Genomic DNA, 21,792 nt, shown 5'->3' on the forward strand with positions numbered 1-21,792 from the left:
CATTCACTGGAATAGTCTCTTTTTCACTGATTTTTCTTTCAATAAGGTTTCAAGTATACTGCAATTTGCATGTTTTTCAGCATCATTTCATACTTAAGCTACCTTCTGCATTCTAGAGAAAGAACATGATAAATTTTTATTCTTTGCTGCTAGATAAAAGGCCTCACTGTGGACTTAGTCTGGTGAATTTAAATCACTTCTTTCACTAGAATTTAAATGGTTTGAATGGCCTGTAACATTAAAGAATGAGAATCAGATTTGCAATTGCTGTAACTAGTGTAGCAACAGTGAAATACTTTTCAAATATTCTTTTATATACTCTAATTATTTGTAATAAATATTTTCTTTCAAGGGAAGATATCTGCAGAGCTAGAGAGAAGTGTGATACTCTTGGTGAGTTACTCTCTTTTTCATCAGTATGATTTTACATACATAAGAATATCAGTGTCAATATTGGTTTAGGAATAGTCAGAAAATAGATACAAAATTTAAACCACACAGACAAAAATAATGGTTTCCCATTTCTTATTGCTATTCTCTCCTGGCGTGTACTTTGGTGCCAGGTGGTTGTTTGTTTTGTGTAAATTTGCTGCATACTTGAGGCACAGCTTTTGACTTGAGTGCCATAGCATTCACTGTAATGCATGGCAATATGTGACAATTCATTCCCTTAAGCTTTTATACAAGGATTCAATTTTGCAGGTTTAGCAGAGCTAGGTACAATGTGCGACCCACTGCGCAGTTGTTCTGTAAGTGAAGAAAATGGATTGAGTGCTGCTTTTACTATAGCACATGAGCTTGGACATGTGTAAGTACCTATTTCTTGGCAGGTAATTGTTTTTGTTTAATTTCCTTTTTCATGTGACCAATTTTCAGCAGTGGGCTTTGTATTTCTAAGAGGGTGCAGTTTAATGTGGCCTTTCAGAAGAGTCATTATTTTTGCCTCTTGCAGTGAGCCTGGTTAAGAAATTGTGAGTTTTATAACTTGGTTGGTATCCTGAATTCTAGGGAAAACTGTCCAAAAGATTAATTCTGTCCTTTTGTCATATGAACTGGTTGAGACACTGGGGCATACCCTAGGTAGTACAACATAGTTCTGTTAAATCTAAGTGTATTCTAGCTCTGTTAGGAATTTACCTTTAAGAAAAGACAATTGTTAATATAACACAGAAATATTCTTCCTTGTGTTTGATCCTTTCAGAGTACAGTAGAGTAACACAAAGAGAAATACTTTACACTGAAAAATAAGAGGAGATGACAGCATTTTATTTTATGAAGCATACCTCATCAGTGATGGCAGAAAGGTGCTATACTCTAGCTCCATGAGCATGCTGCAGTGTAGGTAACGACGACCGTACAGAGCTCAGTAGCTAGCTTGTTCATTTTCTTGTGCCTGCAAGTCCACTTAGACACATGCTATTTGTCTTGGTACTTGAACTGAGATAGTAGTGTAAGATGTTAGTTGCATTGAGTATGATATTGATGTGCTCTGCAGTTTTTGTTTCTGAGTAGTTCGAGTTATGATGTGAGTGTTGGGTTGCATGTTGTGAACAGACCAGCCATGGCCTGTATATTCAGTTGAGGACATGGGTTGTTCCTTTATAGTGTTGCACTCCTACAACACTGGAATTTTGCTGGTAAGCTAAAAAAATATGTTACTTGTACAATTCTTCCTGTACCCACCACTATACAACTAGGAGCATTTGGATAAGGGGATAATTATGTAAGTAATTTTAAAGATATTGCCAAAAGGTCAGATAGATGCATTAAGTCCCAGTAAATTTTAAGGCATTCTCAAACTCAGAATTCAAGCATTTGCTGCTGCAGCAAAGAAAGTTTCAGTTAATTATTGCTGAATTTGTTTTGGAGTTTATCTCTTTTGCTTTTTAGGTTTAATGTGCCTCATGATGATAGTTTTAAATGTAAAGAAGCTGGACTTAAACACCAATATCATGTGATGGCTCCAACTTTAAATTATCATACAAGTCCATGGACCTGGTCAAAATGCAGTCAAAAACACATCACTGAATTTCTTGAGTAAGTATCAATATAATGCTATGGTTTGGAGTGGAGTTTTTTTTTTTTTTTTTGTTTTGTTTTTTTTTGTTTTTTTTTTTTTTTTTTGTTTTGTTTTGTTTTGGTTTTTTTTTGGTTTTTTTTTTTTGCCTTACCAATTTCATTTATTTCTGAGAAGTATTTTAAAGGTATTGCTTAAATATAGTTTTTGCACTGTTCTTTGGTTTAACCACTGACTTGCAGGGCCTCGGTCCTCCAGAAAAATACATGTATTTAACTTTTTTTGTGAATTATAGCCATTAAAGTTGCACTGAACATGTAAAGCTTAGAAATTTTTTTAATGTAGTGGTATTTTTGATTGAAAATACCTTTAGGATTATTTTAGTAGGTTAGAATAGGCACCCTTTATTTTCTAAAGTTTTTATGTTGAAAATAAGTGATGAGTATAATTTAGGTAGTACCATTTTTTCTTTTTTTAAAAAATGAGAAAAAAACCCACTTAATTTTTTTTGGTGGATCTAAATGCAAAATACAAAAAAGGAAAATCAAGTGATCTGGTACATTTCTTTATTCATTAATTCAATTAAAGTCATTATACAGGCAAGTAAGCATTCAAACACATAACTCCACTGAGATATGTGTGTGTAAAATGTTGTGTGAATAGTGAGGAGGTTCCCAATGAGTTGAGTGATTTATTCACATTTTGTTCCTGTTTTACAACAGTACTGGTTATGGTGAGTGCCTCCTAGACAAACCTAGTGGAGAAACATTCCATCTCTCCTCTCAGCTGCCTGGGTCAATGTATGATGTCAACAAGCAGTGTGAGCTTACTTTTGGTATTGGGTCACAAGTATGCCCTTACATGGTGAGTGAAAAACAGGCAAAGTTATGCTTAATCTAGGCTAAAAAATTACTGAAAAGTACTGGTTTTGGAATGATTTTATCCTGAAATAAGTAAAATTTCAGGTTATATTGTTTTGAAGTGGAAGAGTTCAGTATACAGCATTGCAATTTCACATGTGAGAAATCTATAGCAATAGAAAATAGGTTTAATTCATTTTGATTTCCATATCTATGAATGTGAGAATTCTTTTAAAATATCTAAAGCTGCATATGCTAAAGTTTCCTGCAACAACTTAAAGGGATTTATTTCAGCACTTCCTGCAAATGTTTTCATAATATCTTACATTAGCAGATCTTGCTTCTCTGCTTCTTTTAATGCTTTTTAGAAACTTACAGCTTAAAAATAGACTATCTCAAACATTTCTTCTAAATGTTTGTTCCAAATTGTAGATTCCCTCTACTTTGTCAGAGTCCAAAAATATTTTCATGCCTGACAGTTTTTTGTATACAAAACTGAGAGAAAACTCAAACAGATTAGTCCTGAAACTTAAGATATATCTTGAAAACTTAATGTGGCTGTTGCAATGTAAACACAATTATAGCACTTTATTCACTGCTGACAAGATTTCAGGTAGAGTTAGATTTTGGAGCAACTTGTAAAATTCCTCTACCAGCATTGTATGTCTTGTTGGAGCTGTTTAAAGAAGAGCATTTAAGCTCAAATTCAAACTGAATTAAGTGGAGCTTTTTGGTGAGGTAAAATGTTGTATAAGAGGGGTCAGGCTTTGTGAGAATATTAAAGGAGAGGAAAAGAGGATTTCAAACACCTGAAGATGGTGTTACTGAAAACTGATTTATAAATTTGTTTAATCTGTAAGGGTTATTTGTCTATTAAGAGTCTTTTAGCAATTTGAAAATGAGGCTTTCTGCCTTATTTTCTAGACAGTACATTTAATTCCTGTTAAATTCACTTAGGGTCTTCTTCTGGGGGATTCAGTGGAAACTGTTGGGTGTAGTATTACCCATAACCTCTTACACTTTTAAAAAAATTTTCTACTGAAGTAGAAAATGAAGTTATCTATTAATCTCATGGGATCAATTTCAGAAATTCCACATTCCTGCTTGGTCTTAAGCAAAATCTGTTTTGGTTCTGTGGGGCTTTATCTGTGAAAACATGGTAGTACAATAGCAAATCCTAAGCCTGCATGGTGTGAGAAAATAAAAATAACACAATCAATAAAACAGTAAAATAATCACAGCTAATGTCTAAAATGGTGTTGCCAGTGCAAAAAAAGTAACGTGGTTTTCTTTTTAGAAACAATGCAAACGCTTATGGTGCACAAGCACAGAAGGTGTTCACAAGGGTTGTCGTACTCAGCACATGCCTTTGGCTGATGGAACAGCTTGTGGTATAGGCATGGTAAGCCTTGTTTTGTTTCTCAGTACTTGCAATTTTGGATGTAGGTAAGAAAGTGTGTGGCTGTGTGGCAATACTATGCTTATAGACTACTGATGGTGTGAAAATTGTCTACCTGAATTTACATGCAGTTTCTCTTAGTTCTGTAATCTTGTGACATAAAAACCCACAGTTTGTCTGTTCAGAGTAATTATGAAAGTTTACAGGTGCCACACTTCTTTAAAATAGGTGAAAGAAGTCAGGGGAAAGTTGACATCTTTCCTTCTGTTTGAAATGTTCAGCTCATGCATAAGTTGTTTTTTTCCTGATTGGTAGTGTCCAAAGTAAAATTATCTGAAATATGACATCCTTAAACTGTGTTTCCCCCAGTTCATCTTGTAGAGGCTGTTTATTGAACCAGCACAAATTAAGTATGAGTCACTTAGGTACAGGTGTATGCTTTTTGAAAGAGGGAGTCTTTGGATTCTAGTCTCAGGTATTTATATCTGCATTGTATCTGTTTCAGAGCAAATAGGAAAACGTGTCAATAGCTCTTCACTTGCTCCAGGAAGTGCCTTTAGCACACATAACTCATGTTCATTTTCTGTCTTTCCTATTGTAACATAACTCAGGATATTTGGGTCTGTTCAGTGCTAGAAACAGGAGCTTTCTTTTCATTTATCTCCCAATGTGTAAGACTACCTGGCTGCTTGAAGTACAGATTAAATGCTTTGACAGATTAAAGAAAAAGAAGTGGAAACTGCATTTCCTATATTCTGCTCATTGGTTTATTTGGTAAGGAGTTTTTGGGTGATAAGGGTGCTACTCACTGCTTCTTCATTTGCAAGTCTTTGAATTCTGATCCTGATCTGTAAAATTGGACAATATAGCCTTCCTTGGGATGTCCATAAGGGTCATGAATATCTTATTACTAGATATAGTCAAGACACTTACAGAACCTTGATAGAAACACAAGCAATGGCAGAGGCTAGTTGTATCCAGTTTCCAGTGAAGATTTGTGGCTATCAGTTTTGGATTTGTGTGTGGTTTGGGAAGTGAATAAAAATAAGGTGCTTAAGTTCTTTACTGGTCTAGTATTTGTCTTCTTCATGTCTTACTTCACCACCAGCAAACAGAAGTGTTTTCTTATTTGTCAGGGTATTGGGAGAAAAAATCTTTTTGAGATTTTACATGGTAATGTATGACAATGATTATCTTAAGTGTGGGTGGTTTATTATCTTGAGCTGCTTTTATATAGTAGTGTGCTTTGGCGGCTTCAGGGGGCAATGTGGGAGCAATGTTAATTTTTTTAAAAATAATTTTATATGTTCAAAATTATTAAAAGCTCTCATTTAATTTCCTTGTATAATAGGCAGCTACATTTCACTCAGTTATTTCTAATTTTTCCCCAATAACTTTTAATCTTACGAGATTCTATGTTTGGTAAGACAATATTAATGAGGAGTTTGAAAATAGTGTCTTAATGGAAAACAAATGTAGTGGGTAAACTCTCTCAAATGGCTTCTTTCTGTTCTGCAAGATCAGAAAAAGTTACTTGAAGGCTGTAGTGGAAGCTTTGCTTGATTGTAGCCTCTGCATGCTGTTGGTGTTAAAATGTTTAACCCATTTTTCAGTCAGTCACTCATCAGAAAGGAAGTTCTTCTTTTATGGAAACTTCATTTGTCACCTTCAGTTAAATTGACTCTAATTTGCCAACATCAGAGGACTTCTTTTACAGAAGAATACAAAAACCTTTTTTATGTAATTAGCACAGTGGAACCATTTTTCTCTAGGAAGTAAAGAGCTAATTATGGTCATTACCTCTGAAAGATGTAAGAAAGAACAGCAGTTAATTAATCTGACAACTTGTCATCTGTTCCTGACTAAGGGACAGCTCTTCTCAAGCTCAGACTGCAAGTTGCCGCTGATGTTAATGGGCATAAGAGATGGTGACTATTAATTGTAATTAACATTTCCCAGCAAGCTAAATTGATTTATTTTTAGCATTTACAAGATTATTGCTGTGATGGATACAGAAAAGACCCATTTAAGGCATTTGTTATTTTAGTATCAACTTTTTAAGTTCAGATTTCAAGCATCATGTGTTGTATTATTGAATCTGGCTCTATGAACTGCTCTAACAGTTGGATTTAGTGAAGCATATCTGAGTCAAAAAAAACCCACCTCCAAAGAAGAAAAATTGTTGAAAACACCTCTCTTTCAGGAGTGGCATTCTCAGAAAAAGTCTTTATTGATATGAAAATAACAGCAAAAATACCCAGTAAAGTATGAGTCGTTTATTACTGGTTTTTTGAGGCACTCCAAAAGTTTGCACTCTGGTCCTTCCTGGATTCCTGAGGAGTATAGAAATATGCCCATATTCTTTTGATTCCTTGAGCATTGGAATGGGGAGGTAGGACATAGCTATATGATTCTGACCTAAACTTTTCAGTGTCCTGGGGATATCCCCGTGTTCTGCATAATGGCAGTTTGCTACTTGAACACTGTAAAAAACTAACTGTCCATGAAGTTTGGAAAAATCTCTTTAACAGCAAGAAGGAATTCACATGGTACAAGTAACAGTTGGATTGGAAAGAATGTGCTTTTCTGTGTTTTAGAGACATGTTAATCAATTCTATTCACTGTAGATATGTAATGTATATTGAGATAGCATCTAAAAATATTCAGAATAGCAATCAAATAAGTTAAGATTTCATCCTAGTCCTTTTGGCATAAAAGACAGGGATACAGATATAACTGAGAATGAGAATGCAGAGCAACAAAGAATTGCTTTGAACAGTAAAAGAAATACTCATCTAATTCTGAATTATATTTGCTGTTCTTGACTGGTAGGTAGTACCCAGTAATTGATTATTATTAAGAATTGTTGCATAGCTTGACATAGCATTGATGACTACTTCGTCAATGTAATACATGAAGATATTGAATCTGAAAGAATAAATACTTTCAATGTATATATATGTAAAGTAAGTATAAAAAAATCATGTGGATTTTGTCAGAGTTGGGGATAGGGGAATATGTTCACCATCTGGAAAGCAGCCGCAGATTTTTTGAACTGTAAGAACAGAGTAAAGTATGGGCTCAAACCATAAATTTTTTCTGTAAGCTGGGATTTCTGTGAAATATTTTTCTTTGAGCTATAATTTCAGAAAATTAGAAGTTTCAAGGGAGAAAAAATTATGCAATTTTTCTGTAAGAAAAAGTTGAAAACATTGAAAAAAACTTAAATAGTGTGGATTTTGTAGATAATGTCATTTGAGTAATAAATGTAGACTTGTCTGAGATAAAGACCTGAGATGCTGTGGTGACACCTTCAGTTCGAAGCTCCATTTCTTCTGCTTTGTATGCTCATTTTATTAACTCTAGTTTAGCTCTAGTTTAGCTCCTTTAATGTACCTTAGGGTCCCACTTCTCATCTTGGTGGGTTGTGTGGGAAGTGCTTGATTTCAGAGAAGCTCTAGTCCTGTTCTGCATGCATCCACCCCTATCCTTCATTCAGTCAAAGTTAAGCATAGCCTGTCAAGTAACGCTTTAATAATTTCTTCCAAGATTGCTTTCCTGGAAATTTAGAAAGTTTAGTTAGAGATAAATTGAAAGTTGTCAAAAGCAATTTATCTAGTCATAGGTTAATCCATAGGAAAGACTCCAAGTGCTTATTTTAAGGAGATTATTAATAAAAACAAGTTTGGGTACCCATAGGTTTATTGATTCCAAATTTGAAGCATTTCTAGGTTTTTCGACAGAAAACCAAATGTTGATCTTGACTAGAGCAGCCTCGCCACTTGCTGCAATTGGTATGTTTGGAATCATGTGTCATATCCCCTTTACATGACACGTATGCTATATTTGCCATAAGAATGTAGAAAAAATTGTTAGCAATTATATTTAAGTTTATGAAAGCTCTGTGTATCATACTTTTCTCAGTGAAGCAATTATTCAAATGAATTCACAGAGAAACATCTGGAACCTGTCTGGTGCAGGAGTTTTCTACCTTGACTTCATCATGTTGCTTCTGTAGGAATGCAGCTGAATAATAGCTGAGACAAGTTTGTTGAATAAGCTATTAAAATCCCAGATGTAAGCATATGCTTTGCATTTTTATGGATCAAAATTGTACTGTTGAGGCTATAAAATTTTGTTTAAAAACTCTTTTCTTGAAATCTGCCTTCAAGTTATTGTAAATGTTTTTCTGGAAGGACAAAGAGCCTAAATGCTAGATCACTGTCTATATTGGAATGCAGTGTTCATTTTGTAAAGGAAGATTTAGACTCTTCAGCCTATAGTAGAAAAAAATTATTTCGTAAGATGCTAAGGACAGTTCTTGGAAAGGCAAGTTCTTAATGTTCCTTATGGATGGACTATGTAGAAAGTCTACCATTGATTGCTAGGGATTTGACATTAGGTATTAGAAGGCTTGCATGTAAAGGTACATGAAGGCCATCTTGAAAAAAAATAATACAGACTAAGAGTAAGCACTCCAGTGAAAATTCATATGCAGTGAAATAATGGTGGCTTTCTGGTTTTAGGTTAAAGCATTAGTTTTAGCATTAAGTGATGATCTGCCCAATTGACTGAATTGTTTACACAGTTCTATGCATTTGCTTTGGGTCTGAGAGTCAACTGGAATGATCATATTCTTAGGGGGAGGCATACAGAGATTAAAAGATATGGTCTATATGCAAGAGTTGGTGTGACAAGGAATTACTCAGGCCAGCAATTTTATCATCAAGTTTGATTAGGAACTTAGGCACAAGCCTGAAAAGAGAACCTGTTTCTGTAAAAAATTCCTATTTTGCGAACAAAATGTTTGATAGCATGTGAGCATAAGTATCAATATAACAAAAGCATATACTAATAAGGAAAAAAAAATTGAGGAGTTATTTTAAGCAGTGATAAAACCACAAGATTTGAATTTTGTGCCAGTCAGCTATATTCAGAAAGAGTACACACAATTTTTGTGTGTTCAGTGAAACTTGTTTCTTGGTAGTTTCTGCAATAAATTTGTAATAACTCTCAAGAAATTGTACATTTATGTACATTTAAATTAATTGTAAAAAATAGGAGGTTTAATACTTGTTTTATTATTTAATCTTTTGTGTATCAGAGGTTATTAAAAGGTTTTATGTGCCAGAGACTTTATTTATCAAAATCGTTCTTGAGTTTAAGGTAATTTGAGGCTGTTTTGTCTTGCAGAGAGGCAAAGCCTAGGCTTTAGAAATAACAAGCAATTGAGTTGATATAACCTGCTCTAGTGACTGATCCATACTCTATATTTCCTGCAGGGAAAGATGGGATGAGTCACTCCCTGTCAATACAACTAGCAGAATCCCTCCTGACAACAAACCTAATTAATGGACAATCTAATCCTGAGTCTGCAAACAGGCATCTAACATAAAGAATTCTCTCTATTATGTATGAACACTGACCCCATGTATTCAGTCCTGGCCGGTGTCTTGTCTCCAGATGAGGGCAGTCCTTGATGCCTCAGAGGGTGTTTGAAGTCAAGGACAAAGTTGACACGTTTCCCACATAGAAGTCAGCAGGATATGTAATGCTGAAATTATAGTATCTCGTAAATATTCTATTTTAGTATGTAAACTATTCCACTGTGTTGTGATCAAATATACTACTTGGGATTTTCTAAAGGATACAAGTGAATTAGAATTCAAACTGCTCTAAGTCATCAATAGGATTAGTCCTGGTAGTTCCTGTTGGTTCTTTGGAAAAAGTCACACATGCACCCATCATAGGATTCTGATTTAGACTTTTTAGTCATGTACTTTCTGAATAATCACTGAAGTGGAAACATAGGCAGTCAGGAACAGGGATAGTAAATACTTAGAAGCAAGAGGTTGGTGCTTCTGGGGAAAAAAGGATAATTACTTTCTATAAACAGTAAAAGTGTACAGTTACAGTGTGGTAAAGTCTCATAACTGGCATGACCACAAAATAGTCTTGCAGTCTTTGCCTTCCTAATAATGTAAATCCCAGCAGACAAAATGAAAATTCCTCCTTTATGTAATTTTTTTGTGGAAATAGGTAATTCTTCACTGAGAATGAGATGTAAAGTAACATAATAGGCATTGTAATGTAGTATCTTGCTCTAAGAATTATTATTTCTTTACTATTTTTTTAAAATTTAACTATTAATTCCGTTTTAATGTTAATAGCTTTGTTAAATTAGTAGTAAATTTAAAAATGCATAAAATGTTAATAAATTAAAATATTTTACACCTTCTGTTATAGGTATGAAATTCTCGGTTCAAGTATGAAACTATAGCATCATCTTGATTTACATTATCAAGGTCTTAAATGCTTGTCTGCTTTTTCCAAACAATCCCACTAAATAGTTAGCTTTTGAGATGTTCAAAACACCCTGATTTTCTTGGTGGTTTCTTTTAACTTTTCACTTTTTGCATCAGTATGAATTCAAAATTAAACTAAAAAAATCTGATATATAAGAGACAGTTGTATTTTTGAACTTTATGCATTAAAGTGTAGCAGGAATTCAAGATCTTATAGAGATATTTGAATAAAGTGACAAGACAGATAAGTATTCAATATCCAGTAGATTTCCTAGCTATCAAAGTACTCTGGATAGCATTTTAAAAAACAAGACTACTGAGGAAGTTATCTTAAAGGAAATGGAACATCTTAGAAAATATCCAGATCCAGATATGAGTAGTGGTTGCTTAAATTTTATTCTTTTTCTGCCTCAAATAGGCTGTAACCTTTTACCTGAATTGCAAGTTTTATTTTGTTTGTCGACACTGCAGCACTGCCGCCATGGAATTTGTGTGAGCAAAGAAATGGAGCTGCGCCCTGTAGATGGAGAATGGGGACCATGGGGACCTTATAGCTCGTGTTCAAGAACTTGTGGAGGTGGAATCAAGAGCACCACCAGACTGTGTAATCGACCAGAGTATGTTTTTTTATTGTGTTTCACATTTTTTATTATGTTCTAATGTGTTTTACGTTTACATAATGAAGGTATTAGAAAATTATGGATTGGCTCAAAATAAAATAGAGGTATTGTGGGCTGTGCAAATCAGTTTGAGTCTCCAACAAAAAATGCTTGTTTCAGCCATGTTTGGAAATAGATAAGTTTACAGACTTTATTATGCAGAGGACCTTTAGATTACTTATGTCTTTCTGCAATATTATCCATTCGTGCAGATGTTTCTAAAAAATTAGTTTGGCAGGGTCTTTTTTTCTAGGTTTACTCTAACTGTTGAGGTTTCTTTAAACATAAGATGCTTTTTTTGCAGTAAGAACTGCAAAAATAAATACATGTATTCCCTACTAATCTCTTTAGTGAAACACTTGATTTGATTTGATTTAAGGCTTTTCCACAACATCACCACCAGTAACAACCCACAAGGAGCAGTGGTTATAACACAGGCATTTAAAACTTCCCTTTATAATTAGAAAATTACATTGACTGAATAATTCCATGTGGATTTTGTTCTCTGTAATAAAAGTCAAGGAGAACTTTACCCTTAACTTGTCCAGAAGGAGAACTACAGCTGGTGCCTGAGTAGTTTCAGTGTTTTTCTAGGAAGTTATGTCAGCTTGATGTTATCAGTAGGATAAATGAAATTCAATCAAATGGCTCAGGTTATTTTATTTTCTCTGATGAGTAAGAGGCAGTAGACTAGATTGCCATTAGATAATGCCTCTTTCAGTCCCTTGTAATTGATTGTATCAATTTGCAGTTGATTTATTCTTTTTTTCTTCCCAAAGAACATACGAATTCTGAATTATTTTGTGTCTTGGTTTATAACTGTTAAAATGTATTCTAGACTTTGCGGTAAATGGGGCATTTTCCACAATTTCCCTTTTTTATTCTTTTGATCCCCAAAGCGAAACCAATATTAAGAGTACAGAAAAGACTGTGTTAGCTCCTAATTGTCCTCTTTCTTTGTCACTCTGTAAAGTAAAAATTTCAAATTACTGAGGGAGGTGCCGCTTGTGTAGAAATATGACTGTAATCTCAGCTAAATTGATAAAAGCATTAAAATTATTAATGCTTTTACTCAGGGTAAACAGTTATAGCTGTTGGAGAAGTAAAAGTAATAATGTATTAATGAACATCCTCAGTGAGATTACCATCTCAGCAACAGTATTTCACAAGGTTTGGGTTTATTTTGGGTATAACTGAATGCACAGTAGAAGCTGAGCATGTGTAAATCAGTTGCGCAGCTGACAGGATGCTTTGTGAGATTTTCCTCCTTAGATCAGTGACTGAGGCCACTTTTTGTGTAAAACAGCAATTTTAGAAAATGAATGTGTTTTACATTTACTTTTATCTTAGGCCAAGAAATGAAGGAAGGTATTGTGTTGGTCGCAGGATGAAATTTCGGTCATGTAATACTGATTCATGTCCAAAAGGGAAAAAAGATTTCCGGGAGCAACAGTGCTCCGAGTTTGATGGCAAGCACTTCAATATCAATGGTCTTACCTCTGCTGTTCGCTGGCTTCCAAAGTACAGTGGTAGTAAGTAATCCCACATCTTTTCAATTAACACAATAAAAATGTTATTTTATTTAAACTTTTAAAACAGACAAGAAACCTCTTGGATTTTCTTTCCAGTTGCTATGAAAGATCGCTGTAAACTTTTTTGCCGAGTTTCTGGAACAACTTCCTACTATCAGCTGAAGGACAGAGTTGCTGATGGTACTCCCTGTGGAGCAGAAACCAATGACCTTTGTGTTCAAGGCTTATGCAGGGTATTTAAATCTAAACTTATCAATTATTAAAATCAATTTTAACAGGTGGTAAAGTATATAATCAATATTGATACAAATCAACGTTACTGAAAATATGGTGTTCTGAGTTTACGTAAGTTAATTTTACTACCTATCAAAGATCTGGAAATGGAAGCAATTAAGTTAAAAACATATAGTTGAATCTGAAGACCCACAGTCTTGCCTCATTAAGCCTCACATGTGGAAGAGTAAATATTGTTCAAGTGAGCAATGAGAAACTGATCCAAAATTAGGATAAAGGGAGGAAAGAAGCATGCTGTGAAATTAGCATTGCATTTCTGCTACCAAAGAAGTAAATAGAAATAGAAAATCCAAGGGTAAATGGTTTATGTAATTAATATTTTACTATCAAATCAGGAGGAACTGACCCTTAAATCAATTCAGCACTCTGCTTAATAGCAGCTATGGCATTGCCACAAGATTTTGTTAGGAGAAGCAAGGTGCTATATTTTAACAATTCAAGACTTTTTTGTAGAGCCTTGTTGAGCTTTTGCTGATTGCAGTGAAACTGAGCAAATTCAGAATGAGGAGGAAATATAGCTTATTTTTATATGGTTGAATAAAGAGGAAATGCCAGAGAATTGTCCTGTTTATCATAGTTCAAAAAAACCCTGGAAGTTTAAGTAAAGATACATAAACAAAAATTGTGCTTATGTTACTTTAACCAGCACAGTCTGTGTGTATTCCTTTGCTTCTTTTCTGTAATGGCAGAGTTTAAATGAATTGATGACCATGTATACATACATACTGCTTTTAGACTTCCAAGACTTTTAATGTAAATATAAATTAGAATTTATAAATTATGTTGATTTTTTAATACAAAATTTTTATGTACTGTTAAGTATTCTTACACAGATCTTGACATACGGAATCTGTTGGGATTGCACGATTCTATTTTATCCTTACATTGCAGAATCCAAAACTATTGATGGCTTTTAATGGATTCCCAAGGAAGACTTATATATATATATACAGTGAACAACAATATTTTGGGGTAGTGGGAAGCTTATATTACTTGTTTTCATTGTTTTCCATTGGGCTGAGTGACACTGGGCCTTTTTTTTTATCATTATTTGTAGCAAGCAGGCTGTGATCATGTTTTGAATTCAAAGGCAAAGAGAGACAAATGTGGAATCTGTGGTGGTGATAATTCTTCATGTAAGACACTTTCAGGTACTTTCAACACTGCTCATTATGGTAAGGTTTGTTTTGCCTTTTTATAATCTTAATGCACACTTCACTATGGCTTAGAAATTATTCTTTAAATTTAAGGAAGCAGAAATTATTCTTTACATTTAAGGATTTCAGTGTATGTTCTTTAGGGCCTCTATCAACAAAAATATCTTTCGTTTTCAGTCACATTCCATCTCAAGGATACAGAGGCAAGCACTATGACATACTAACTCATTCTAGTGAAAAAAAAATCAATCTCCTCAAAAGTCAAAGCCAAAAATAAAAGAAATTATGAGAGTAAAAGTACTTTGAAAGGATGAATGTTTCCTGCTTTGTACTTTGCATTCTCTGGTCTGAAACTTTGCAGCTGAACATATCCCAGTGTCTCATTTTGGTTGTGCAAAGAGATACAAAGAAGTTTCTGTTGTGAGCAGCTGATGAGGTTCCTTTTCTCCTAGAGTGAAAAATACAGCCTATGAAATGTGACCCTCCTCCTTCCAGAGAACAGGGGTAACAATATTTATGTTTTTTCCTCCTCATTGACAAGTAGTGATTGAGAAAGTCCTGAGTAACCCTGGTATTTCTTATTAATTTGATTTAGTTTCTCTACAAGAGCTACTGATAGTTCTTCTATATGTAGTCTTTTCTGTGAAGTGTGGAGAGACTACTGTGTGTGTAGCAGTGCAGTTAAGTAGTTAGAGCATAGAACATAAGGACAGAAGTCTCCAGGTTAATATCTGCCTAGAGGCTCCTTCATACACCTCACTAGTTGAAAGAGACCACAGGTGAAGTGAAAATGATACCTGGAGAGCTGCCAAATAGGATCTTCATGGAACAAAGGGATTGAGGAAAGTATGCCAAGTATCCTGCTGGATTTTCTTTTCCCCTGGCAGAAGGCACAGATGCATTGAAAATTACCAAAAAATTTATACAACTACCTGTCCCATACAATGACATGTATTTTTTCTTGTGTCTGTCCTAAGAAGATGCTTATAGATAGCACATGAATTTTGTCACTCACGCATTTGTTACAAATCAAGTGACCATAATGTGAAACTGATGTTATGCAAATAAGGTCAAGACTATCACTCTGATTTAATGACTTCCCATTGTCACCGACTTATTTGCTTCCAATTGAAGTTGAAGGGGAAAAAAGCCCCCATGTTTTGGGATGAGGAAAGCCTTGAGTTATTATTTGGTTTTCTAGTGAGTGAAATGTTTTAAATTATGTTCATATTCTTATTGTAGCATATAAGAGATAATGCTGAGTTATCCAATGAACAGTATGCTGAACATTTGGGATTATCACGGGGTGTGCTCAAGTAGGAATAGAGCCATGCAAACAGTAAATTGTATTTAGCTGATCACTAAAACTCTCATGTCCATGGGAGGTCTAAGACATCCCTAGGCAAATGACTGAAGGTATTGTCTGAGGAAATACAATTTTCAGAAAAAATTCTGAATTAGGGTCACCAGCTAAATATGTTGATATGCACTTGATATTTTTCTTTTAACTTCATTTGTTTCCCTTTCAAACTGAAATGAGCCATTTTACTAAGGCAGAACTTGGAATTGATAATAGCAGCCCGTGGTGTGAGCTTATAGTCATGCAGTTACAATGTTGTCAGTAACTGTGTAAACAGTAGTAAAGAAATAATCAAAAATCCATTACAGCAAAACACGAATTTACTTGGCTTCCATTTTAGGAGATGGTAATCTAATTATGTACACATTATTACTATGTTGGCTATTATTGTTGCATCAAATTAGAGTATCTGAGGCTTTCCTGGACAATGGTCATTCTCAGCATCCTAGTGTGTGATTTATTCTCTTTGTGTATCCTTGACAACATGCTATGCAGTTTTGTTTATAGTTTCCTCCTGTATTTTTTCTTCTTTCATTCTATTATGTCAACGACAAAGTCTTCAGTGTGTGAGATGAGGGGCTTTTTAAACTGTATTTTGGTTTTCTTCCCAGTATGTTGAAAGATTGGCCAAACCCTGTATTTATCCCGAGCATGCATCTTGTCAGTTTGCAATTGCAGTGCTGCCCCCAGCTGGTAAATGTGATGGACCTGTAATTAGATTAAATCTTCATTTAAATGCATGGCATAGTTTTAATAGATTAAAAGCACTAGGAAGTTAACAAATTATTAAATTTGTCATGGCCTAACCCCAGCTGGAACCACACAGCCAGTCACTTACTCACAACCTCCCAATGGGATGGGAGAAAGAACTGGAAGAATATAAGTGAGAAAATTCAGATGGTTCAGATAAGGACAGTTTAATAGGTAAAGCAAAAGCCGTGCACACAAAGCAAACCGAGAATTGGTTCACCACTTCCCATGGGCAGGCAGGTGTCCAGCCAGGAAAGCACGGCTCTGTCATGCAAAACAGTGAATTGGGAAGACAAATGCCGTCACTCTGAACATTCCCCCCTTCCTTCTTCCCTCAGTTTTATATGCCCAGCATGATGCCATGTGGTCTGGGATATCCCTGTGGTCAGCTGGGGTCCATCTGTATGCCCTCACAACTCCTTGTGCACCCCCAGCCTCCTCACTGATGGAGTGGGGTGAGAGGCAGAAAAGGCCCTGACTCTGTAAGCTCTGCTCAGCAATAACCAGAACATCCCTGAATTATCAACATTTTCCAGCACAAATCCGAAACACAGCCTCTATCAGCTATTATGAAGAAAACTAACTCTATCCCAGTCAAAACCAGTACAAAATGAAAAGGATATTGCCATTTAAATATTTACCCACAGAGGTGCATCAACTAAAGCCACAGTAATACTGTTAAACACAGTGAAATAAGTGGAAAAATTATCAAAATTTTTATTAATACCTCAGATTACATGTTTATATTTGTTAGTTGTTTCCAGTGTTTGCTGTACTCAGTTTTTCTCAGCTGTAAGTATTTCGAATTCATGGTTAGCATCTGTGAGAAACATGTCTGGATTTTTTAACCTAGATTTATGTGCAGCACGATTTTTAAAAAGTAGATCTTGATGCATATTATTTTTTTACCTGGTGGCAAGGCTGCCATAATATTACTTGGAGATACTGCAAGAAATGGTGACTCATTTGTGAAGCATTTGTATTTTGAAGGGAGTGCACTCAATATTTTAAGCAGAAGAAGATGAATCAAGCATGGCTAGTTTAACAGCTGTATCTACCTATGCATATGACCTGCAACACTGCAATATTATCCTAGTATTTAGGATTTATTCTTTAGCATGCTGGAATTCTCTTGGAGAGAAAATCTCGTAAAGAGGGAATGGAGATATTTCCTGTTAAGTGACTTACCCAGATTTCTGTAGAAGTTTAAATTGTGAGCAGTCACAGTGTTTCCCAAGTCTCTCTTGATATACTTGACTGCCTTCTAGAGTAGTTCTGCTCTGTAGGAATTTTTCTGAATAGATTGAGCTTAAGTTAGTGATGAAGAATTGAATTCACATATCTGAACACAGAATCTAACATGTGAAGGCATTCAGAGGCATTGGTTGTCTCTGGTGCACTGTAGGGTTTTGTGAATCAAAATTTATTTTCATATGTACTAATACTTGACTATTTTTGTATATAATGTATTTACAGGTTACAATGTTGTAGTAAATATTCCCAAAGGAGCAACAAACATTGATATTCAACAGCACAGCTACTCAGGGAAACCAGAGGATGACAACTACCTTGGTAAAAGCCTCCTGTGTACAACATGGATGAATGGGGTTTGTGCTTTTGACAGAGATCTGCTCTGGATGTATATTATGAGAAATCTGATAAAGACATTGGAGAAAATATCTAACTGTTTTGTAAATTCATTTGTCTGGGTCTCTAAATCAGTAAGATGTTAAGGTTTCTAGTTCTTAGATGAGTGCGTTCATTCATTAGAGAATAAGAATTATAGCACCTTGCATCGTTTTGTCAATTCTTTACTTTGTTGTCACGATGTTAATTGGAATGCCACAAGTGAGTTCAGGAATAAAGCAGGTATTTGTTGTTTTAAATCTTGGAAGCATTTACTTTGTATATGAACAAAACAGTCTGACCATCAGCAAACTTACCAGTTGTCTCAATTTCTCTTTTTCTATTATGTCTGGGACGTAAAGAGTATAAAGGTTGTCACGTGCTGATAGATTTGCAAGTGTGTGTAGGAAACAAAGAAGTCATAAGTACCTCCTACCAAAAATCGTGGTTGTTCTATTTCACAGTAGTTACATTATATCTGAAGTGCCTGAAAAAATATTGAAGCATATTTTCTTCTGTCTCTTCTTGTATTGTAATCCTAGCCAACAAACTTCAGAATTCTCGAAATGTTTCCCTTGTCACCCGTTGCCCAGAGACAACCTTTTCCCCCCTGACATTAGCTTCCATTTCAAATGTAGTAATGCCTGAATAGCACCATGTACTACAAATTTTACCTTATTTAAAAAATGTTTAATTTGTCATTAATCTTTATTATTGCAGATAGGTCATTGTGTTAAATTACTATCACAAATGCTTAATAATTTATTTTTATTTTCAAATTTACTTTTAAAACCCACTTCACTAGAAGTAGCTATAGCAAATACAAGGATGTGGATTGTAGAATAGGGCAGAAATACCAATAACTACTGTTTCCTTCTGCAGTGGCAGAACCTAGTCAAATTTAAAAGTTAGGACTGCAGTCAGCAATTCAGCAGAAAAAATATTATTTAATTGCTATAATGCAGAGAAAATGCATGACTTCGAAAATCCATGACCACTGCTCAGGTGAAAGGTACTGATTATTAGGGTTGAGTTCATTAATTTGAACTCTTAGATATAACTTTTTACATTGACTACAATAAAACTACGTGTTGGTGAGGTTTTATTGATAGAACCTTTTAACTAAATAGATTTCCAATATTTTATTTTACTTGCAGCTTTATCGGATGCCCACGGAAATTTTATCTTGAATGGAAATTTTGTTGTAAGCATGTCAAAAAGAGAAATCAATGTACAAGGAGCCATTTTCGAGTACAGTGGTTCGAACAATACCATAGAACGAATTAACAGCACTGATAAAGTTGAAGAAGAACTAACCTTACAGGTGCGTGTTTACTTTTCTCAGAAGTTTGAAAATTTCCTACATGATCATTATGTTCATAATTTTATGTTCAAATTCACTGAAAAACAGCTATTATTTTATCTCAATCAAGGTTTTGTGTGTAGGGAATTTATACAACCCTGATGTGCGTTATTCATTCAATGTCCCGATAGAAGATGGAAGTGATCTTTTTACATGGGATCCTTATGGACCCTGGCAAGATTGCAGCAGGATGTGCCAAGGTACTGTGAAGTGGTTTTTTTCACCAGAACCAAACACCTGATGGGATTTGGGAAGGGACTCATCTTAAGTTCGTGACTTTTCACCATTACTTGTAAGGGAGAGACTTATTACCCTCAATATCCTTCAAGTTCACAGAGCCTTTAAGGACAGAACAGCTTCTGATTGTTTTTGGCTATTATTACTACTTATGCAGTACAATTCTATATTCAAACCTACATTTGGAGACATAGGAGCAGTTTATTAAAAAGCAATTGGATCAAATCTAATATATTCTTATAAAGTGGTATTGTATGTCTATTAATATTCATTAGGCTTCCATTACACCACTTCCAGGTGATGACTGATTTGTCTGGTGTCTTTCATACTCATTTATTTGTCTTTTTTTTATTATCTGCTAAATGGGACGATGCTGTTTAAAGATATATTTGACTATTTTAAGCTGTTACACTCTGGGCCATTCCAGTATAAAAATAAAGCCACAGCATTTATGAAATGTGTGTATATAAAAGTGTATGTACACAGATTTTTGACAAATACTCTTCTTAGCGGGTGCTAAAAAAGCCTGAAAATATGTAATGATGAGTTTCTTCTGGTTGTATACATGCTCATTTTCTAGAGAAGCAGAACAACTGTCGACTGAGGTATTTCTCCCAGAACTCCAGATCTTTTAGGTGATCAATTTATCTGCTTCTTTAAGGGAAAGGATCACAATGTCTAAGTTAACGTGGTGGTTTAGGAAATATGTTAATTAGCAGAACATACATGATGTGCTTGGAATACTTAGGCTGATGAGTAAATGCACTGTTGCACTTTTGTAGTTCTCTGGAAGTTGATATCCTGTGAGACCACTCTAGGACAGCTGGGAGGTGGAGAAGGTAATGGGAAAAGGCTATTCTCCACCTGGAATGTAGTGAGCTGCACAAAGGAGTGTGTTTATGCAGTATCTGCAGTGTACAGCAATTTGTGTTAATGGGGCATATCAGTTCCTAGCTGATGAATGGAACCCATAAGGCAATCTTTCTTATTTTAGCCCTTTATTTACTTCTTCTGATGCTTTTTGAAGGTATTCGAAGAAGAAGAATGACATGTATACGTAGAAGTGATGGTGTGGTAGTGTCTGATCAAAGATGTGAACTTATACCCGCTGTACCAAGTGTCTTCGAGCAGTGTAATACAGACTGTGAATTAAGGTAAAAAAAGGTTCCTAACTGCTGGAGTTATTGTGGTCTTATGTGGTTTTATTGATTGGTATTGAAATAAGGTAATTCAGATTGCTTTATCCTCTGTCCTTTCATTCCTCTCTACCTTCCTCATTCTTCCCATCCCTCCTTGCTTTCCTTAAATCTGTTGGTGTAGTGGCTTTACACATGGTATTTACACCTTTTGTAAATTCGCGTACATGGTATTTACCTTTTATCAAGTCCACATAGAAGTAGGGTCTTTTCTAATTTTTATTGGTAAATTGCAAGATCTCGTGTTAGAATTGTGAATCTGTTCTATATATTCTGGCACAAAAACTTGTATTGCTGCATTAAATACATTTTCCACCAGAATTGTATCCACAACTGGAAATAATTTGAAACAGACTGGTGTTTTTGCAGTCCAAGATAGCCCACACTGAAATATTCAGACGATGAAGAGTTAGAATTATACCTTACATTTTTCAAGGTCACCTAGGAGATTAAGATAAGAAATCCTTTAAATTCAAAAAATTTCTTTTCAGCCTATGAGTCAAATTCTTTTATATTGCTTTTAAAATCCAGTCATGAGATAGGGTTTACAGTTTTATTTGTTCCCTAAAATGCATATCTATATTTACATTATGATTCTTGGTACATTCTTTGAGCTTTCTGTAACAGTTTGTCATTTTAGGTGGCACAGTGTTGGCAAAAGTGACTGTACATCGAAGTGTGGCCCAGGACATCGGTCTGTTGAGATCCACTGCATGAAGTACTCTATTGCAAGAGGACTCAGTGCTCCAGTGGAGGATAAGTACTGTGCTGATCAGCAGAAACCACCAGCCAGAGAGCCTTGCCATGGTGACTGTACGTTAAGAAGTTGGCACTACACAGAATGGTCAGAGGTACAGATTTAAAACTTTGTAATTGTACCATTACACTTCTGGTCAGCATTCATACAAAATTTTTAATCCTCTATATGTTTTTACTTTAGTAACTAAGAGGAAACAATGTTTGACAAGTACAGATATGTAGAATCATCTGATACCAGCCTTTATATTTCAGCAACTTCCTTATATTTTTATAAGAAT

At 34.9% G+C, this 21,792-nt stretch overlaps 1 protein-coding gene across 1 annotated transcript in view; it reads left to right on the forward strand.

Annotated features, from left to right (window-relative positions):
- ADAMTS20 (ADAM metallopeptidase with thrombospondin type 1 motif 20) overlaps window positions 1-21,792 on the forward strand; it is an 86,452-nt gene that overhangs the window by 28,357 nt on the left and 36,303 nt on the right. Inside the window, exons 7-20 of the mRNA XM_063155191.1 lie at window positions 353-393; window positions 703-808; window positions 1,891-2,037; window positions 2,740-2,881; window positions 4,175-4,279; window positions 11,053-11,198; window positions 12,591-12,772; window positions 12,869-13,005; window positions 14,124-14,241; window positions 17,810-17,905; window positions 19,117-19,283; window positions 19,393-19,522; window positions 20,587-20,713; window positions 21,396-21,606. Of these exons, the coding sequence (XP_063011261.1) occupies window positions 353-393; window positions 703-808; window positions 1,891-2,037; window positions 2,740-2,881; window positions 4,175-4,279; window positions 11,053-11,198; window positions 12,591-12,772; window positions 12,869-13,005; window positions 14,124-14,241; window positions 17,810-17,905; window positions 19,117-19,283; window positions 19,393-19,522; window positions 20,587-20,713; window positions 21,396-21,606 (1,855 nt within the window). The remainder of the gene's footprint in view (window positions 1-352; window positions 394-702; window positions 809-1,890; window positions 2,038-2,739; window positions 2,882-4,174; window positions 4,280-11,052; window positions 11,199-12,590; window positions 12,773-12,868; window positions 13,006-14,123; window positions 14,242-17,809; window positions 17,906-19,116; window positions 19,284-19,392; window positions 19,523-20,586; window positions 20,714-21,395; window positions 21,607-21,792) is intronic.

The sequence above is a fragment of the Melospiza melodia genome, chromosome 4, assembly GCF_035770615.1.
Source record: "Melospiza melodia melodia isolate bMelMel2 chromosome 4, bMelMel2.pri, whole genome shotgun sequence".
Lineage (NCBI taxonomy): Eukaryota > Metazoa > Chordata > Aves > Passeriformes > Passerellidae > Melospiza > Melospiza melodia.